The sequence below is a fragment of the Nothobranchius furzeri genome, chromosome 17, assembly GCF_043380555.1.
Source record: "Nothobranchius furzeri strain GRZ-AD chromosome 17, NfurGRZ-RIMD1, whole genome shotgun sequence".
NCBI classification, from domain to species: domain Eukaryota; kingdom Metazoa; phylum Chordata; class Actinopteri; order Cyprinodontiformes; family Nothobranchiidae; genus Nothobranchius; species Nothobranchius furzeri.
The window spans coordinates 48,614,510-48,633,791 of record NC_091757.1 but is presented as its reverse complement, the minus strand read 5'-3'; the positions used below and the strand labels follow the sequence as shown (position 1 = coordinate 48,633,791).

The window sequence follows — 19,282 nt, the reverse complement described above, 5'->3', positions numbered from 1 at the left end:
TCGTGACTTGCACACCAACCAATCAAAGCTCTTCATAAAAAAAGGAAACTGCTCCACACGTTAACGAATTTAGCATATTAGCAAATACCAAAAGCGCTAACGCAAGTTTAGGTTAGTTTTGAAATACGTGGAGAACGAGGCGACAAAACAATAACTCATAATAGTAAAATATGATAGAAAATGTTAGATATGCAATTTTATGGTTGTCAAAAAAAAACTTAAGTATAATCCGAATACAAAAAAAACCGTATTTGGAAAAAATGTCTTTAGTAAAAATAACTGCAGAAACAATATCAAAATTGTCCGCTCAAGAAACAGTATTCAGTAAAAAGTGGCATCTTTATTTCTCTTACAACATGAAACCCACATAATGGTGAGCAAACAGGAACTCCCAGGGACAAAGTAGAAATGTTAATTTGTCAAAGAAACCAAAAAAAAGACTTAAATCTTTAGCCATCAACACAGTTTTACAGTTGAGGTTATTCAAATGTTTCAGGTTTTATTTTGTTACACAACTCCCAGCATAAATCAACTCTACACAGTTTAAGTCCCAAGAGTTCTTGAGGGAAAAAAATCTTACATTCTGCATGTTGAACAGTGGTAATATGGCATTAACTGAATGTGAAAAGGCAGACTACAGAAGGCAAAGCAAACCTCACATACCCAACAAGCACACATGTACACAGACATCAATTTAGCCATAAATGAAATCCAAAAATAAAGGTTGTTTATTTTCATCTGTGGGAAGTCTCACATTTGAAAAATCGGACAAACTACGCAACTACACACTAAAATGCAGGTAATCTACATTTTCTTCGATGCACAGGAATGTTGGACATCTTATTAAAAATACAAAAATAAAATAAAAAAGACACCACCAATCCAGAGTAATAGTCTGAAGGGGATGTTCAGAGGAAGAGGGAAGTCAATCTGAGTAGTCTTGATCCAAGCCTCCTGGATCTACAGCAAATGACCAGAGTACTGCTTCACACTGTAATAAAAACAACACAAAAATGAACAAACTGGGAAAGATGAAATTAACCCAAGAGTGACAGTATAATTGTATGGCTGCGCGAATATGGCAGAATGGAAACTTGAGAGAAAAGGAAGATCTGATGAGTGAGGAAGAGCAAGAGAAAATAGAGGTATCGTTAGTTCTTATGTCCAAACAGGTGTGGTACATTGAAAGGGGACAACAGGAAGGAAGAGGCAGGCATGGTTAGTTACCATGGCAACACTACACTACTCATGAGACAGATCTACAGATGTATTAGCGTTCGGAAAAGGCTTAGATGGCATCAACAAGGAAGTAGTGTGTATTATACGTGCCTACTGGTTGCCAAGGGAGACAGAAGAGGAGGAGCCTGTGCTATTTGGCAGACTGTGATTTGTTGTCATTTAATCTAACTAAAAACAACAAAATCACTAGTCTTCCACACAGCAGCAGCCAGGGGAAGAATCAATCCACTCCCTCCTTCACAGTGAAACGGCTTTGATGGCAAATAGACATTTTTGTTCTTTATTTTCTCTTTATGAATTACATTCCCTGGACAAATACAAGTCAATGCAAATTGTTACTCAATCCTTGTTAAAATAAATAAATAAAATGTGCTTTTATCAAGTATGCCTAATCCTTCACAGCCATTTCATGTAAGAGGAAGGTTTGAAGTAGTTGAAGGTTGCATTGGGGAGAAAGGAAGGGGGTTAGTGAAGAGACAGCAGGCAACAGAACTACATAACACAGTATTAGGATGAGATTTCAGAGGGCTTCGTCAAATTTATCATTTCATTTTCAAAGGAAATTACAATAATTGTCAATTATTTTAAATTGTTTCTAGCATGTCTGCACTACAAGGCTACGGTTTTTGAGCACTTTATAAGTAATTTCAGCTCAGTTTATAAGTTCCTTTAAAATTAATTTTTTGGGGAATATTTTTAACTGTTCAAATATACAGCCATAGTTAAAAAAGATGCTGGATGGCACAAATTAAAGAGAAAATACTAAAACCAGAACACTGTCGTGAGACATTCAATGTCTCCTGAGAACACAATGACTTGTTTAGGAACCTGCCTGTTCTGCAGAAGGTACTGGGCGTTCTGGATCTGGTCTTGGGTGCCAGTAATGGTAATGATCCGGTCTTCTGAACCTTCCAAAGGTTCATCAATCTTTATGGAGGCTCCAGACTCATGGCGGATCTGTTTGATCCTCTGACCCCCTTTACCAATGATGGAGCCAGCCAACTGTTGGTGAAGAGACCCAAGGGGGAAATGGTGATCAAAGAAATAAAAAATAAAAATAAAAAAAGCACCCAAAATGTGGCGCTTTAAGACATGGAAGATCAAACCAGAGTGAACCCTGACTGGTAAATAAGGTCAGAAAATAAATGTTTCAAAGATAAAAAGCATTCAAAACATTAAATCTTATCATTTAAATATTTTGTCATTTACACAACATGTGTGCTTTTATCAAGTGCTGGAGAATGTAGGCTAGGTGTGAGACATCGATAATCACTCCACATCATGATTAGGTCTAGTACTCTTTCAGTTCGAAGTGGGAGAAAATATATTCCTTCAACTATTTTAGATCAGTTACTCACATCCTTAGGGATGGTCACTTGTGTGGTGATAACAGGACCGCCCATGTCATTATAGGAGCCACGTCCGCCTGACGGCAAGAAGGAAAGGTCAAAACCAAAACACACAAGCCAAATTAACAGTCTAGAACAAGTAGCGTAGGATGGTCAGACAAAGAAATTCACTTATTTGATCACTTCCAAAAATCATTACCCAAAAAAAAAAAAAAAAATCAATTAAAATAAATAAATAAAACTTGATCATCCTTTCTAAGCTAGAGTCAAACAATAGATGAGAATCACTATTGGCAAAAGCTTGGTTGGATTGCAAAGATGCCAAGTTGTAGTAAAACAATGTGCTGCCTGTATCCTACACTATCAGATGAGTCACTCAGCAAGATGGCAGAGAAAGAAATGAAGGGGGGTAGTGGATTAAAAAAATACATACAAGTAAAAAAGAAAAAAAATATCAATGCACACGGTCTACCGATGACCCTACCCACAGCACACTACCGTTTCTCTTTTCCCCACCAATACAGTCATCTTTCATGGATACATGCAAGATTAATAATCTAAGAGCTGGAGGCTGCGTGAGTAAACTCACTTGACTGGTAGCTATCCCAGGAGGAACTGTTGTCTGAGCAGAAGAAACAAACACATTTAATAATAAACAGTAAGACCTTTATTAAAATGGCTGAAGTAGATTAAGATATACAACCCTGTATGCATTCGTTATATCTATTAAAACTACTTCATCCTAGCTTGTCGTAAAATGCATCAGTAAAACAAAAACCTATCCTTTATTTAAATAAAATGTTTCAAAGAAAGAACATAACTCCTGTCTTGGTTAAATTCATAAACAGTTGTAATTTGCTGCTATACAGCTGGATGGATGTCCAAGGCCTTTATCCTTACACACGCAACAGTCTGTTACCACATTCTTAAAAAGTCAAGAGGAAAAAAAAAAAAAATGGAATTCAGCTTAGCACTCACCATATCCGCCACTCTGCAAAAGACAAACGGAGACACAGCCGTGTTAGTACAACCCATCTGAGTCTTCTACACAGACAGAGGAGCAGGCATGTGTGCAGCAGTGTTGCCCATGGAGTAGACTCAACTAAAGCCACCCAGTTTTCATCCCCAAGACAGACTCCTCCTCTTTCCCTCCCTCCATCCCCCCATTTTCAGCTGCTGCTGTTACCAGGGCAACAGGAGATTCAAAAAGCTGTTGCTGAGCAACGGCAGGCAGTATCCTGCCAGGTCTCATGGAGAGAGAGAGAGGGAGAGATAGAGGGAGAAAGAGACCTTCCAGTCTGTCAAGAAAGCATTATTAGTGCTTAGCAACCAACCATGGCCACCTCCACCCTCCCAACATCCCCTCTCTCTTTGCAGGAAAAACAGGCTGGCCATGAAATGTACACAGTAAGAGAGGAATTACAGCTGGTTATTATGGGGTGTCTCTGGCAGAGGTGATTATGGTCATTTGGTGAGATGGTTTGCACCATGCAAAACCTGGCTAGGGGCTCAGATGAGTGCATGCACATGGATGTTCTCAAGCAACCAACTATGACTGTATTCCCAATAAAGCACAATATAAAGGCAGGACAATGGACAATCACAGCACTATGTCAAGTGCTAGGAGCGACTAGACTGCTAGCTTGAGGACACTCGCACCTAATCAGATGCTAGTATCAAGGCTGCATGTATTTAGCAAAGGGTCACTAACCATGCTATCGCTGTAGCGATCCGGTCTGCCTCTTCTGTCACTGGTGACGGGGAGAGGAACGCAGCCAGAGAGAGAGAGAGAGAGAGAAAAGATGTGGGTTGGGAGAGAAAGAAATAGAAAATGCCAAGAAAAAATATTCTTGACAACATTCCACAAAAAATTTCTGGTCTAGGTCAAACTGCACACACGCTGAGCAAGATTACAGTATAAACACATTTTCTCTCAACCATCTTCCCACACAGTAACAGGAACAGCTCTGACAGTGTTATGGTGAGAGGAGTGACAGGTGGTGGTGATTCTGATCAGAGCCAAGGGCTGCTGTTGCTTCCCCCCTAAAGACTCAAACCAAATAATGGAATTAGCGCTAGAACGGCTTTAGGAGTTACTATGTACTCTTTTGGTTTGCAAAGAACATGCCTGCATGAATGCCAATTTCATGTAAAACTAGAGACTGTGATTAACTCCACAGCCTGCATTTAGTCATAAGATTTTGTTTCTAGGAATGATGCACTGAAGTTGCAATTCCCGCCAGAAAATAACTGTTAAAATAAGTAAAAATAACATTTGTAATTTTACAGGTTTAAAGGATATCTTAAAATTTTTTAATCACTTAAAAACTAAAAATTTGTAAATTTTTTTTAATTTGACACGACACATAAAATACCACCTTAAAAAGTCAAAATAATCTGTAACAACATCGAAAGAGCATGTGAACGGAGATCAATGTATAGGATTAAAGGTATTAATAGAATTATGCAAGAGCAAAGGTTTGAAGACATAATACCAGTTTAATAATAATAATAATTGGTTTATCATATAAATAAATGACATTGGATAAAACTCAATGAATTGAGGAATATCCGGGCATTCCTCAACATTTACCATTTTTACAAACTGTGGAAAAATATTCTGTCACAACTGTGAGCCCTTAGCACAAGTAAACTATTCCTAACAAGTGCTATGGGATAACATGCCACTCAACAGAAGCATCATCACTAGCAAATGTTTTTACAGAGCACCATTTTCTGATAGGAGCAGATTAAACAAAACAGAAGTGCAGAATGTGGATTTGTGTGTGATAGTAGGGAATCGGGATGCACCGATTTGAAATCTCGGGCCAATACAGATATTAATATCGCTGCCATGGCTGATAACCCAATATTTGCCGACACCGATATGCATACACACGCTGATATTTAAGCTTTTGAAATCACACACACACACACACACACACACACACACACACACACACACACACACACACACACACACACACACACACACACACACACACACACACACACACACACACACACACACACACACACACACACACACACACACACACGATGGAAAAAATATCAGTTGTTCATATCAGCCCAGTGTCACCAATCGAACGGATATAGATGTGAAAAAATGACCAACATTGGCCGATATTGATGCGATATATCGAGCATCCCCACTTGATAGAATTTGTCAAAAGTTTGGAGACAGAAACTAACCTTGATCTGTCATCAGAGCCACGGTACGAGTCATAGTACCGATCCTCTCGGCTGTGGAGATTAAAATGGGGGGGGGGGGGGGGGGACAATGATGAACACACACTTAAATGAAGTGAAAATGTATTCCCATTTTTCACAAGACTTGCAACAGTTAAGAAAAATACTGAGCTCAGTTTAATCAGTGCAACTCACAGTAATGCAATTCTAGTGAATACACACAATTAGCAAGGAAATAAAATAGTAATAACTTCAGTTTTGCATTTACAGAGAAAATAAAGATGAAAATTATAAATAACACAAGAAACATAAAGAATAATAAACAACAAAGCTTTCAAAGTTTCTTCTTCTTCATGAGCTAAAAACTACAGAAAAAGAGGCACAGACATCTCTTACCCTCTGTATGGATGACCCATTGGCATATTTCGTGAACGGCTACTGCCCCGGCCAACCCTGCTAGGGTGGGGTGGAGGGGGACCTCGGCGGGGACTGATGTCGTCATAGTCACGACGGGAAGGGGGAGGGGGTCCACGTGCACCTCTACTGGAAGGCATTCTGTCATATCGATCCCCACCGCTAGACCTGCTTCCTCGCATAGGGAAGCCTCCCATGGATCTGCGGCCGCCCCCCCTCTCCTCAAACATCATGGTGAAACCACCGTATTCATACGTCTCATCGTAGAAATTGGGGTCGTAAGGCTGTGTGCGGCCTTTTATAGGAGCCTGAAAAAAGGACGAGAATAAATATGTGAAACTGGAGATATATTAAGACATTAATAAAAACAATTAAGCAAATGCAAAATCATTTTTGTACAAACAATTCTTAAAAACTAACTTTCATACCACAAAAAAAAAAGCAATGAATCACTTTTGCGCGCACACACACACACACAAAAATAAATAAATAAAAAAACCACAAAAAAATACACACTTAAATAAACCTGGGTAAAGCACAAGCAGGTAAATGAATGGAGTAAAACCTGCTTACATCAGCAATGAGCTCCAGCATCGTTTTGATACACTCCACCACCCTCTCTGCTTTACCACCAACCAGCACTACACGGTCTGTCGACTGGGGACAACACTCCTGGAACAGCTTGATGCTAGTCTTTGTGTTCTGGAGACACAGATGAAGGCACACACACGTGGTTATGGAGGGGAAAAAACAATTGAACTATATTTATTTTAATTTTTAGGAAAAATAAAGAATTCTCGCACAAGGCAAACAACACTGAACAAAAGACTGCCTTTAAAAACCAAAGCTAAATACTAAAAAATATGATAACCATTGCAGCCCAAGTTTAAAATTGAAAATATTTTTGACAACTATGGCAACGCAGGTTGTTGCAGATTACAATGCAGAATGCACACACCTCACGGAGCTCTTTGATCTTTGCACCCTTCACCCCAATGATGGAGCCGGCCAGACTCTGATGGATCAGCAGACGGAGCTCACAGTCGAAATCCACGCCGTTGTACTGCTGGTACTGTAGGGGGACACGAGAAACACTCAGACAAACTAAACATTTGTAAATCAATACAAAAAAAAATGTCACAACAACAACATTTTATTTTTAAAAACACATTTCAAATAGTGGAGATAATTATTACAACTTACCAAAAACGGGTTTAATTTGAAAGCATCTTGAACTTATATTATTTAGTGAATTTTTAAGCCGTAATAAAAATTAAGACACCTCTCACCTCTTCCAGAGTTGGGATGATCTTCAGGAGGATTTCTCCAATAGTGTCAATATCAGCACTGATGCTCAGGATTCTTCAGATTTTATCCACCAACAAAGCAACACAAAAAGGGTGGGATTGGGGAGCCAACAAGGCATCCCGCGGGGAAGAAAACAACATTTCAGATTATAGAGTTCATTACAGCCCCCTTTTAAGAGCTTTAGAAGAAAAAATAAATAAATAAATAAAACGCAGCCACTTCTGTCACAAATGCAGATTAACGAGCTATTTGAAATGTTGCAGTACTGCATTTTCTAAGCATACGCTAAGTCTGATGATTTTACGTTGAAATTGACAAAAGCCTGGCACAGAAACAATACAGTGAAAAGAAAGCCTTCTTTGTACGGACAAAGGCAGTAAATAGGAACAAATAAAAGGGATCCAAAAACAAAAGAAACTGCATTTTGTGACCATTGGGGGAGCAAGATGGGGGAGGTGGAGTTTAAGGAGGAAATAAGCACCAACAGTGCCAGAAGGAACTCTAAAATCCTAAAGCTTTGCTTGGTGGATGCACACCACAAAGACTGACTATAAACAAACCCTAAACAAGGTCCTGAACACTGAATAAAAACACTTATAAGTTGTTTTTGTGTCATAAAGAATCACCCAGGCTGATTTTAGAGACGATTTTAACAAAGAAATAGTCATTAAAATTGTTGTCTGCACCCACCTATCGACAGAATTTACTGACAGAATTTGAGCAGTTTGTACGTAGAAGCAACAAACTAAGCAGATGAGGGAAAAAGTGACAGAGCAGATGGTTCCAAGCTAAAGTGAGTCTGCCATCGCTGGAAAGGATGTTTCTAAATGGATCAAGGAAATTAAAACAAAGAATCTAGAGGTAAGTTGGGTGGAAAAAAAATAATTAAACTCCTAATTTTAGCTTGACATTTGAGAATAGATGCACAATCTATATCTGTGATGAGAAACACGTCACAAAGAAAGAATGAGATGGGGCTAAAAGCAGGCGAATTCATGAAACTAAGGAGAAAAACCAAGAACACCATAATATTCACACTGAGGCTTTTGCAAAGAGAAAATGAATAAAAAGGTATGTAGGACAGATGCTTATTAATTAAGAATAAAACAGCAAAGATTAAAGCACATATTTTAACACGGACTGTGGAATAACCCTAAGAACACCAACTTATATTTCAATTATAAATTAACTTCAAACTGGCAAAGAAAGGACATGTTTACATGAAAACAGACAGATTTTGGACATTGCATTTAGGCTTAAGCTAATAATAACTTTAAATAACATGTTTAAATGCAGTGATTTAAGAGGCAGGATTAATGTTCATTTCTTCTTGTTTATTTGACCTGTAGTCAGGCAGTGAGAGGGAGGAGCTTAGGGACATACCGCTCAGGCCCACTGCTGTCTGGGACTGACACACTGGCATTGTACTGGGCGTGGCATGGGCAGGGGCCAGGGCCATTCGAGCACAGATGTCAATCAAGTAAGGCGCCCATTTAGGGACAGGGCACGATAATGGGCAGGGCCAACCGGGGTGTCAGGTGGGCGGGCGCAGGAGGGGCCATCCAGAACATGGGCAACAGAGGAGGATGTGGGCAAAAAAAGTAAAGAGTAAAAATAATAAACAAGGGAGAGGGAAGAGGAATACATTTTTAATATACAGGCTCTACACTGTTGAAATGTGACTTTGATTTGATTCTCTCAGAGATTGGTTTGTCAAAGAGAGAAGAGGAGATAGTTGACACTGGAAAATGGGTAATGATATATCAAGAACACGAAGAGATCAATGCTGGGGAACAAACCAGAGACAGTGACAAAGAGGGGAAGAACAAACTGAAGGTCTAGAGAAAGATTTAATAATTAGCCTGTGTTCAACAAAAATAATGCTCACTGGTGCCGCATGTGACCTTACAAACTGTCAGGTGCCTGTAGGCTTTTGATTAACAAGACCATCAAGGTCGTCACATGTGCGTTACAAAAAATTAGCCAAAAAACTATAGTGACATGAAAATAGGACTTTTTAGTCTAGGGCCAATTGAGCTGATACAATGAAATATTGCTCATATGACCAAAAATGTAAAAAACCATCCAAGTGATTTTCCATAAGATTCAATGAATAGAAAGCTAATTATCAACACATCAGCCAATTACACCCATTGTTTATAGAGATAGAAGTACCATTAAAAGTACAAAAGTGTCAATTATTATCAAAAGAACATGTAAAACCCCTGTTAGATAAAGAAGGTTGGGTCTAAGAGGCCAATAAAGAGAATATAGAAAAATCTTGAACCACCAAAAAATTAAAGGTGTAATGAAAAATGTACTCACATCTGAACGCAGAGCTTTGATGTTTTTCCCACCCTTCCCAATCACAGCTCCCGCATTCTGCAATCAACATTGTATATACTTTATAAACTGAACACTGTTTTATGGTAATTAAAGAGTAGAGAAAATTCACAAAAGAAAGCACAATGTTCATAAATACAGTAATACAATTTTTGAAGACAAATTAAAGTGACCAAGACAATAAAGTAAAAGGTCTTATTAAAAAATTACTGTGGGAACACCAATAATCATCAAGATATAGAAATGATGGTATAAGAATTCAACGTAAAAAGCTGATTTACTTTGCTCTGCAGGAGGATACGGAGCTCAACCATCTCATCGGAGTTTCGGGAGCGCTTGAATGATTTCTGCTCATCTGCATCCTCAGCAGGGCGCTTGCCTGGCATAAGGAGATAAAGAAAACACTGATAACTCTGCAACAGACGGCATTAAGCAAAATACATTTTACTCAAGATCACAAAAAAGCATCTTATTTGCAAGCTATGCAAAACATATCCACCTCTTTTTGTGCTGTTAAATATTAAAATGTATACTTTTAGGATTAAATATGCAAATATGTTGGTCAGTGTTGGAAATAGTTTTTAAGAAACTAAAAATTAAATAGGTAAAATTAGAACAGTTTACAGAGAAACTCTGCTCTCCTCTTTCTATTGAATACATAGCACATTCAAGCAAATAAAAAAAGGGCGGGTTGACGACACAAAAATAGGATAACTATCAGGCTTTTACCATTAGACTCAGAGTTGCTGAAGGAAGTATCTTCCTGTTGATCAATTTCAGTCTCCATGGTCTTCTGGAAAAGGAAGAAAACACGGAACCCCTTTACCTGGGATACAGGTAGCAGAGAAGCAGAAAACCAGCCCCTGTGAGCTGCTGATGATTGCTGACATGTTGAGAATGTGGCAGGGGGAAAATTAAACACTGTTTCAGGCTGTATGAGTGAGATTCGTCTATTCACGAATGAGCAATGTAGTAGAGAAGCCGTCAGACTCCCGAGACTCACCGATATTTATTACAGGGACAAGGGCGTGTTGATAGGCGGATCCAAAAGAAGAACCAAACAGATTGTGGAACCTGTCAGGGGGAGAGGTTTCTTTAATACTATGATGTGAAACAGCTAACAAACAGCAGGATATTAAACAAATACCTTGTTTGCACGCATTTTATTTACTTCCCGTGTTATATATGATAAATCGATGGTAGATGAACTGTGATCAAATTGTATAATCAACGAATGAAGACTATTGTTGTCTGATAAAACTTATATCCGCTGCCACAACGGCAGCCTTAGGACTACTTTACCAGTTCCACTTCAACGCTCTGTTCATGAAAAGACCACACACGTAAATCCAACCGCATCGTTTACCAGTTCAGAACAAGGTACACGCTATCGTTTGATCAATTTAAAGTTTGGTAAATGACAACTACGCTGACAGAGTGCTCAATGACAGTGATCAAACCGAAAGCAGACCTGCTTAACGAAAGCCAATTTGGCGGCCGTCCCTTACGTCGGAGCTAACTCTAGCAACGTATTTAGCAACCTAGCTCGGAACGTCGTCTGCAGTTTTGAATGAGATATTTCATAACATATCGACCAAAATATATAAAATATGTAGTCGCATACACGAGATGTAGCCATCCCAACGTGGCTTCTTTAAGAATTATTCTAAATGTTGCCAGTCCAAACGCGAGCTCCAGCTAGCGGCTAGCTACTTTCGCCATGTTGCCGAGGATGAGCATTAGCTAGCCAGGCCAACTAGTTAGGTAACGTTGCACCGCACGCAACAAAAAACTGAGCGATTGTTCGTGAAATGACTTTAAGGTAGGTAACTTGTGAAGCACCAATAAACGTTAACCACATGAAACTAAACGTAGTTCATGAAAAGAAATGCACATTTTCGTCAAAAACACTAACCTGCAGCGTGACTACCTCGCTCGCCCCTCTTCTCTTCTTCCGAACCTGAAACGTACGAGTCGAAAGACTGCATGCTGATTGGTTGAACTGGAGAGAAATCAATTTCCTACCATTTCTAATTGGCTAGAATATCTGTCAATCGCAGTTAATGGGCGTTTAGACGGTGACTAGAAAAACCTGTTTCCGGATGCGAGTCTGTTCTTCAGTTCGTAAGGAAAACTGCTGTATGAAATGTAAATGTTGCTACTAGAAATCATACAGCACAAACGTTTAGACTTTCAGGCATGCTTTTGTACTCGAAAGGCGTCGTGGCTGTATAAATTAAAGCAATGATGGCGTAGCATTGCTGTCGCTAGTGTACTGTGTTAGTCAACTTTGGCGCCTTTAGCACCCTATGGAAGAAGCTCCCAAAACACTGCGAAGGTAACTTATCCATAAAGATTTTGTTTATCGTACTAGAACTAGCTCCTTGTCATTTCAGTCCTCGTTTGCTTTGGATTTGAACTATAAATACATTGTCATGTCTTTGTTGATAAAATGTAATAACAAATGAATAATTTTTATTTTAAGGCCACTTTTCCTCCAGATTTTAAGACCAGGCAATGTCAAATTGATTACAATGTGGTTATTTAAACTTTTACATTACAATGCAACACAGTAGCAATATGTATATAACTATTCAGCAAACAATTTCAAATAATTATCTAGAATTAGTGAACTAACAGTAAAAATATTTTCCCAATCATATTCTGATTTCAATAATTAATAAGAAAATGTAAGGAACATCTTAACTGGATAATCATCATTTTGCCTGCGTTGTCAGATAAAAGACTCCACACGCAGTTCAGAAGAGGATGCCCCTAGAGACCCACTCCAGGGTACATGTTACCCAGGCCTGGCTGCTGTCCACTTGGCATGTCCAGGTGCCATTTGCTTGGCTCCAAGCCTGCGTCAAGTGGCTTCAAGAGGAGGCTGGAGGAGCAAATCGTCTGTCCCAACAGCAAATCAATCAACAGGTAGATACAGCATTTAGGTGAATCACACTTTGTGTCAAAAGATATTAATTCATTCAGCTGCTGTGTTGATCTATCTCATCGTTTCTGATGATGGACACTTTGATTACTTTTTGCCTTTACTTAAAATGGGTGTCTTGATTAAATGTGTGAATACATGAGATAAATATTAAATAATCTAATTGTTTTTTTTAATCTTACAAATTAATTTGATTAAGAAAAATAAAAATTCTAACTTTGTTAAATCGTTTAAAACCAATAGCTAATGTTTTAGAAAAAAAGTAAACAGCATTTCGGTTACAAAGATGACGGTTGGTCTTTAAATTTTGTAGATCGAATGAAATTCTACTATTGGATAATTATTAGCTCAAGATCGGGGTTTTTTGTTGTTGCAGCTGCTGGGATGAAATCATGCTTTAGTAGATAATGTTCCACATATTTGGACAATTGAGGAGAGGAAGAACATCTCCTGATCTCAAAAACCCTGGTTTCTATTGCAACATGTTTATAGCAGCGAACAATTTTTGTTGTAAACAGCATGTATCCATCATGCCGGGTGTCGGCTGCACCAGCTGGTGGTGGCGTCATGTGGGGTATGTTTTCTTGCACTGACGCGTCTTTCATACGCCACAGTACTGAAATATTGCTGCTGAGCAGCTGTGTCCCTCCATGGCCAGAGTCTGTCTTTTATTTATTGTTTAAATAGACATCCAAGGAAGATATTACTTAATTTTGTCAGGGGACAAATCCTCTCCTTATGGTTCCAGGATAACTGTGACATCATTTCATTTAAATGGCGCACATGTCCCCCAGATTTTGGGTCTGCTTGAGCAGGGGAGGGGGGGGGGGGGTGACACTACTGAGTCACTTTGATTAGGATAATGACGATTCTCTCTTTGACTAATTCAAACCTTTCTATTTGCATCACTGGATCTATTTAAGGGTTTATTGTACCACTGGTGATCTACTAGGGTGTGGTATTATTAGATGGTTATTTGTGTCCGTGAAATCAACATCGTCAAAAGTAGCCGACGACAGAAAGGTGTTGCTTTAAGTAACAGATTTTCTCTAAACGTTAAAGTTCTCTGATGCAAAATTTCAGGTTATGGACCAGTGGCTCTTGACTGATCTGAGAGACCTGGACCACCCGGTTCTCCCTGAAGGACTTGCTCAGGCCCAGAAGACAGAACTCCGTGGCTTCTTCTGTGTCCAGGTGCTGGTTTTTTTCATAATATATATTTGGTTTAATTAATTTTCTGCAGTTTCTGCTCTCTTGCTGAATTTTCACGCTTTGTTCAAATATTAAAGTAACATAGATATTTTTAAAACTTTAAGCTAGAGCGTTAACATTGATCTCAGTAATTGTTGGGTTAGAAACTTGACCAGTTTCATATTTGAAACCGCTCTGTGGTCCTCTGCCGACAAAAAACCGCACTTGATCGATGTGGAGCAGGTAGGTGTCCTAGGGGGCGCTCTTAACCTGCTTTACGGCTGTGAGCTGTGTTTCTAGTGGTTAGCATTTTCAGTTCGCCAGTCATCAATAAAAAGCATCATGGCAGAGCCTCTAAGTAAAAGTAAGAGAGTAATGTCTTTGGAGACTAAGCAAAAAGCTACAATTGAAGTGAACATCAGCACGGCCTACACTAGTTTGAGGAAGCTAAAGGAGGTTACAACAATCATAGACTGATGGTGACCTGGCTTTGTTGCTACTGGACCTGTAAGTAATAATAGTTTTGTCCAACAGTGTGGATCTTTTGACTTTGTGGTTTATTTTCATATTAGTTGGCTCCTGTTAGTGTTAGCTTGTTGTTAGCGTTAGCAGGGTTGGTCACAACAGTTGTAATTCTGCTTTCAACCTGTAGGGGGGAGAAGCAGGAAACTGCTCTGTGTGACCTTCATTATAACAAAAAAAGTTAAATAAATAAATAAAAACTCATGTTTTATAGCTAACCCCAACCTCAAAGTTTCTTAAGTTAAAATGCTCAGTTTCACATTAGAAATAAACACATTTACTATATTGAACTTTCAGTAAATCTGAACTTCCATGTCAACGCTGGTTTATGTTATAAATTCGGATGGTTTGAGTGAAAAAAAAAGTTTAAAAGATGTTTTCTTATTGATTTAAAGAAAAAAACCTTCTCACAAGGGACCCTAAAAACAAACATTTTCCACTCTTTTCTGCCAAAAAAGTTTTTTCCTTTTAGATTAGTTTAACATTTAAATGTTGTCGTTAGCCGGCACAAACATTGTTTTTGCTATCCTTAGCTGACCTTAATTCCATCTTTTCTTTAGCATAAATGGAATTGTAAAACTTTGATGAAAAAGCAAGAAAATTATTAAAAGTTCAAATACAAAAAAATATCTAGTAGGATTTGTTTTGTTTTGAAGATATAAACAATTTATTTTTTCTTTTTTATTTAAAAAAATTTTTTGGCAGAAAAATGTAACACAACCACATCGGCTGTGGAATTCAAGGAAAAAGAAAACCTTGTTTTGTTGCTGTAATTTAGCATCACTGGGTTTCATTTTAACCTTGACAGTAACTGGAAACCTTTGAGACAAATTTTTAGTAAAATAAAGCAATTTACAGTCAAAACGGATGCATCTTAAGGAGGCTATAGACTGTTGAACATTTTGTTCGACGTGGCAGATCTCTGCCCCGGCTGGATGAACCCCAACCGAAGGTCTGGTTGTGTTACAGGTTGACTCGTTGCTGGACATCAGTCAGCCTGCATACGGTCAGCTGCAGAAGTGGAGAGGAACAGACTGCAGCAATGACGAGGTGTCCGCTGTCACACAGGCTACTCAGAGGCCATGGGAAGCCAAACCCAACCGCATGCTGCTACTCCAGGTCAGAAGCATTCCCCAAATGTAGTTGGTGTAGCAAATGTGTTTCTTTTTAATGGTTACGTTAACTTTAAAAAGCTGGGAGAGCACTTACAAACACAAAATTAAATACAAATGGAAAAAATATCACACTACAGCCAAGTCAACCAATACAATTTAATTAGCAGCATTTATTCTATGCAAACTGCAATATTTACAAAAGTTTTAAACTTGCTGCAGTGCTGGTGTTGATTTAAAAGGTAGCAACAGTTTTATTGTTACTTTTCTACTGATTCTCAGACCATTTTAAGTTTTTTAGTTTTACAGGCATTAAAAAAGACTTAATGGATATAATGACCAAAACATTTTTTTTTAGTTCAGGAAAATAAAGCAGACTTGCTCATAGACGCTCATGCAATTTTGCAGCAAAAACATTGCACGCATTAATATGCACTGTCATTTTTTCCTGCTAATTCATTGCGTCTCTGTTCTGCAGGTAACAGATGGAGTCCAGAGCTTGGAGGCCATGGAGTATCAGTCTATCCCTGCGCTCAGTTCAGCACTCAGGTTAGAGATTAAAACTCCTTACAGAACTGTTTAGTTTCTTTGCATCCGCCACTTAAAAGCAGGAGGGATATTCTCATTTTTCACAGCTTTAGTTTATTTTTGATACGTGAATTTAAGTTGAGTCTTTTTGTTCTTTCTCTAAGAAAATTTGTTTGATTTACTAAAAAAAAAGCTGCTAACTTTACCAGACCTGGTGCAAAGCTGCAGCTGCAGGGACAGATGGTTTCCAGACTTGGCGTGCTGCTGTTGGGTCCATCCAACGTGAAGGTTCTGGGTGGGGAGGTGGAGGACTTGGTGGAAAGGAACAATCAGGTAAACTACAAAAATAAAAGCATTTTTTTTTTAATTTCTGTCGTATCTCTTATGGGTGCTGAACACACACTTTTCACTACTACTGTGACAGGGCAAGGTGTTGTGTCGGACTCTGGGTCTCCCTGAAGAAGAGCAGCAGCAGCAGCAGGAGGAGGAGGAGACGGTGGCAGAGGTTCCAGTAGCACAACAACAAGGTACATCCAGGAATGTTTGTGGATCTTTGCAACTAGATTACAGCTTTAAAATCATAAACCACTTTAAATTCAGGTTGCAAATTGGTTTGAAAGGTTTGCTTTGTATAAAAACGCCTCTCTTTTACATTAAAGGCAACTGGGAAATGGAGGACCTGGAGGTAGATGATGAAGAGCTTCTGGCCAGTCTGGGAGAGCAAGGCGAGGCTGACGTTCTTCAGGCTGGACCAGCTCGAGACAGCGGCTACGAGACCCTGCAGGAAACTTCAACTCCGTCTTCCAGGAGCCTCCTCCCATCCAGGTCAGTGCTTACCGAAGGCACAGCCTCCGATTGTGCTGGCGGGACTCCTCTCATCGTGCTACGGGGCGGTTGTACAGTTTATTGACACTGGGATTGTGTCCATCTTTAGAGAAAGTGTTTAGGAAGCACTTGACAGTTGCAGTTTAATCTTGCAAATCAGCCGGATTTCTGCAAGACTCAAAGCACACAATCCTCTACACTAAAGTTTGGACCAATCGGCGTGTAATGCTGGGAGCTCTGGGTGAGTTTTAGGGCCAACAAAAATAAATATTTACAAGCTTACTGCTTCTGTGTGTGAAAACTGTTGACTTCACAAATCTGAGTAGTTTTTTGTTTAGTTGGATTTCTACTGAGAACATCAACAGTGGTTCTGTGAGCACACCACACAACTCATCATCATCAAAATGCAACAGAAATGTAAAATTGAAGCATAGACTTTCCCAAAAAGTCCAAATCTAATGTGGTTTTGGATGTTTTTGATGCTTTTTTTATTATCTCTGTTGTTCAGAAATGCTTCTTTCGGTTACGTCAGCAAAGCTACGCTAATTCATGCTTTAATTACCAGTCGTTTAGACCTTTGTCTTGGACTTTATGTTTGCTGGGTCTAAATTACAGCTTCTCTTCTTTATAAAGTCTCTGTTTTATGTCTTCTATGCATATATTTAAATGTTGCTACATTTTGCAGCACTTTGGCTGCAAAAATCTGTAAGTAAATGAACAAATCAAGGAGGTTTGTACTAAATGTGTATTCTGTCTGTGAGATATTTCCGTCTAATAATATGTGTGTCTTTCAGGAGTGAAATCTCCACCCCCTCTCATAGAAGTGGATTGATCCAAAGCAACAGAGTCCAAGTTCCTCCCAGCAGTGAACAACAAGACTCTGATGCGATTCATCAAAGCAGCCAAGAGGACAATCTGGCAGGTGACGAGTTTCCTGATGGAGACTTTGACGATCTTCCTCTGGACGAGTTAGACGGCATTATTTTTCAGGAAAACATAGCATCCAGCAAAGACAGCGGTCACAGAAACACTTCCTCTTCAAGGAATACTGGTGGTTTAAAAGGAGCCTCGCAACCCAAAACTGCTCCGTTTGAACCACTCGATTCAAGTGGCTCAGGTACCTTCGAAGGATCCAGCTTCAGATCCGCCACGCAGAAAAGAGACCATCAGGGACATTTCAGAGAAACATCCCACCCAGCGAGGCCTTTTGAATCCTCTGCAGCTTCAGAGCAGTCTCACCAGTTGCAGCTTAACGATGTGAGCAGTTACATGGATGAGGACATGGACTGCCTTTTTCAAGAAATTAAAGATGGTAATGGAGGAAACACACCTCTCTGTGTTCAAGAGGAACCTAGAAGAGACAAAGAGAGCGTTACCGGCATCTCAGGCTCATCAACAAAAGTTATGTCCAGCACACCTCCAGGAGTCACTCTGACCTCCACACCTTTCACATACCTATGCCTGCTGGAAGATCTGATGTCCAAACCGCACCCCCAGACCATCGAGATCCACATCAAAGCCTTCATTGTGACTCTCCGGGGAAAACTGAGCAGTAGTAATGGCGTCTGGAGTGTTTCTGCTACAATATCTGATGGCACCGGTTACCTGGACGTGGAGCTATCCAACCAGGTTTTGACAGACTTGCTAGGCTTCTCCGTGGCAGAGAAGATGACCCTGAAGCGCGACCCTGCCCGCAGAGGTGAGCTAGACTGTGGGATGAGGAGATGTCAGGAGCAATTGGTTGACATGTGCTGCATCATGACGATCGTCATGGAACCAGAGAACGGCAGAGCCGTGGTGGCCAAGGCCGAGCCCATTAGTGAGAGGGTCTTCCAAGAGCTGGAGCACAGGCGAAGAAAATAAAACGGTTGTGAAATGATGTTGCATTGCCTCCCATCTTCTCTATGGGGCCATTCTGCTATTTGTCATTAAAGAGTTTCATTTGTTTATTCATTACAATCTGCTGCATCCTTTGCAGGTTACAGAAAAATAAAGTGGCAAACTTCTAACTGGATATCCGTAACTAATAACTACCAGTTATGATTCTTTAGTTCAGTGGAACCACACAGACTAGCTGAAGGAAGGAGTTGAGATGAGAGGATGGACACGGAGGATTCTGATTGCTGTAATGAATTGCCGGTCTTTGCGTTCATTCAACACCACCATTACTTCTGGCTGAAAAATGATTGAATAGCCAAGGGCAGCATGGGTCATTAATAAACCTCTCCAGTGGAGAATGAAAGGAACGGAAAAGAAATCATAGGCTCTGAGCTTTGATTACTCCTCTCCTTTAC

General features: G+C 39.6%; 2 protein-coding genes across 4 annotated transcripts; one reads left to right on the top strand and one right to left on the bottom strand.

Annotated features, from left to right (window-relative positions):
* Positions 1-320: 320 nt before the first annotated feature.
* On the bottom strand, positions 321-11,849 carry hnrnpk (heterogeneous nuclear ribonucleoprotein K). 3 transcript variants are annotated; one of them, XM_070546463.1, is made up of 17 exons: positions 11,779-11,849; positions 10,867-10,937; positions 10,593-10,689; positions 10,145-10,242; positions 9,846-9,902; positions 8,904-8,947; positions 7,502-7,574; positions 7,171-7,284; positions 6,786-6,914; positions 6,195-6,520; positions 5,802-5,852; positions 4,300-4,339; positions 3,567-3,579; positions 3,178-3,210; positions 2,598-2,665; positions 2,072-2,241; positions 321-991 (listed from the first exon to the last, which is right to left on the bottom strand). In XM_070546463.1, the coding sequence occupies exons 3-17, from the start codon at positions 10,648-10,650 to the stop codon at positions 961-963; spliced, it is 1,305 nt and encodes a 434-aa protein (XP_070402564.1). In that variant the 5' UTR covers positions 10,651-10,689; positions 10,867-10,937; positions 11,779-11,849; the 3' UTR covers positions 321-960. The 3 variants fall into 3 exon arrangements, with proteins under 3 accessions (XP_070402564.1, XP_070402563.1, XP_070402565.1); XM_070546462.1 differs by having other exon boundaries at positions 10,593-10,656; XM_070546464.1 differs by lacking the exon at positions 3,178-3,210 and having other exon boundaries at positions 10,593-10,656.
* A 211-nt stretch (positions 11,850-12,060) lies between these two features.
* rmi1 (RMI1, RecQ mediated genome instability 1, homolog (S. cerevisiae)) lies at positions 12,061-19,019 on the top strand. The gene is made up of 9 exons (XM_070546461.1): positions 12,061-12,201; positions 12,602-12,794; positions 13,894-14,004; positions 15,493-15,642; positions 16,114-16,184; positions 16,373-16,496; positions 16,588-16,690; positions 16,823-16,988; positions 17,783-19,019. The coding sequence occupies exons 2-9, from the start codon at positions 12,633-12,635 to the stop codon at positions 18,849-18,851; spliced, it is 1,956 nt and encodes a 651-aa protein (XP_070402562.1). The 5' UTR covers positions 12,061-12,201; positions 12,602-12,632; the 3' UTR covers positions 18,852-19,019.
* Positions 19,020-19,282: the final 263 nt, after the last annotated feature.

Coding starts and splice junctions, on each gene's coding strand:
- hnrnpk (XM_070546463.1), bottom strand. CDS start 10,650: ATGGAGACTGAAATTGATCAACAGGAAGATACTTCCTTCAGCAACTCT. Junction 10,243..10,592: donor CAGCAACTCTGAGTCTAATG/GTAAAAGCCTGA, acceptor TCCTTATGCCAG/GCAAGCGCCCTGCTGAGGAT. Junction 4,340..5,801: donor GGCTCTGATGACAGATCAAG/GTTAGTTTCTGT, acceptor CCCCGTCACCAG/TGACAGAAGAGGCAGACCGG.
- rmi1 (XM_070546461.1), top strand. CDS start 12,633: ATGCCCCTAGAGACCCACTCCAGGGTACATGTTACCCAGGCCTGGCTG. Junction 12,795..13,893: donor AACAGCAAATCAATCAACAG/GTAGATACAGCA, acceptor GCAAAATTTCAG/GTTATGGACCAGTGGCTCTT. Junction 14,005..15,492: donor GTGGCTTCTTCTGTGTCCAG/GTGCTGGTTTTT, acceptor GTTGTGTTACAG/GTTGACTCGTTGCTGGACAT.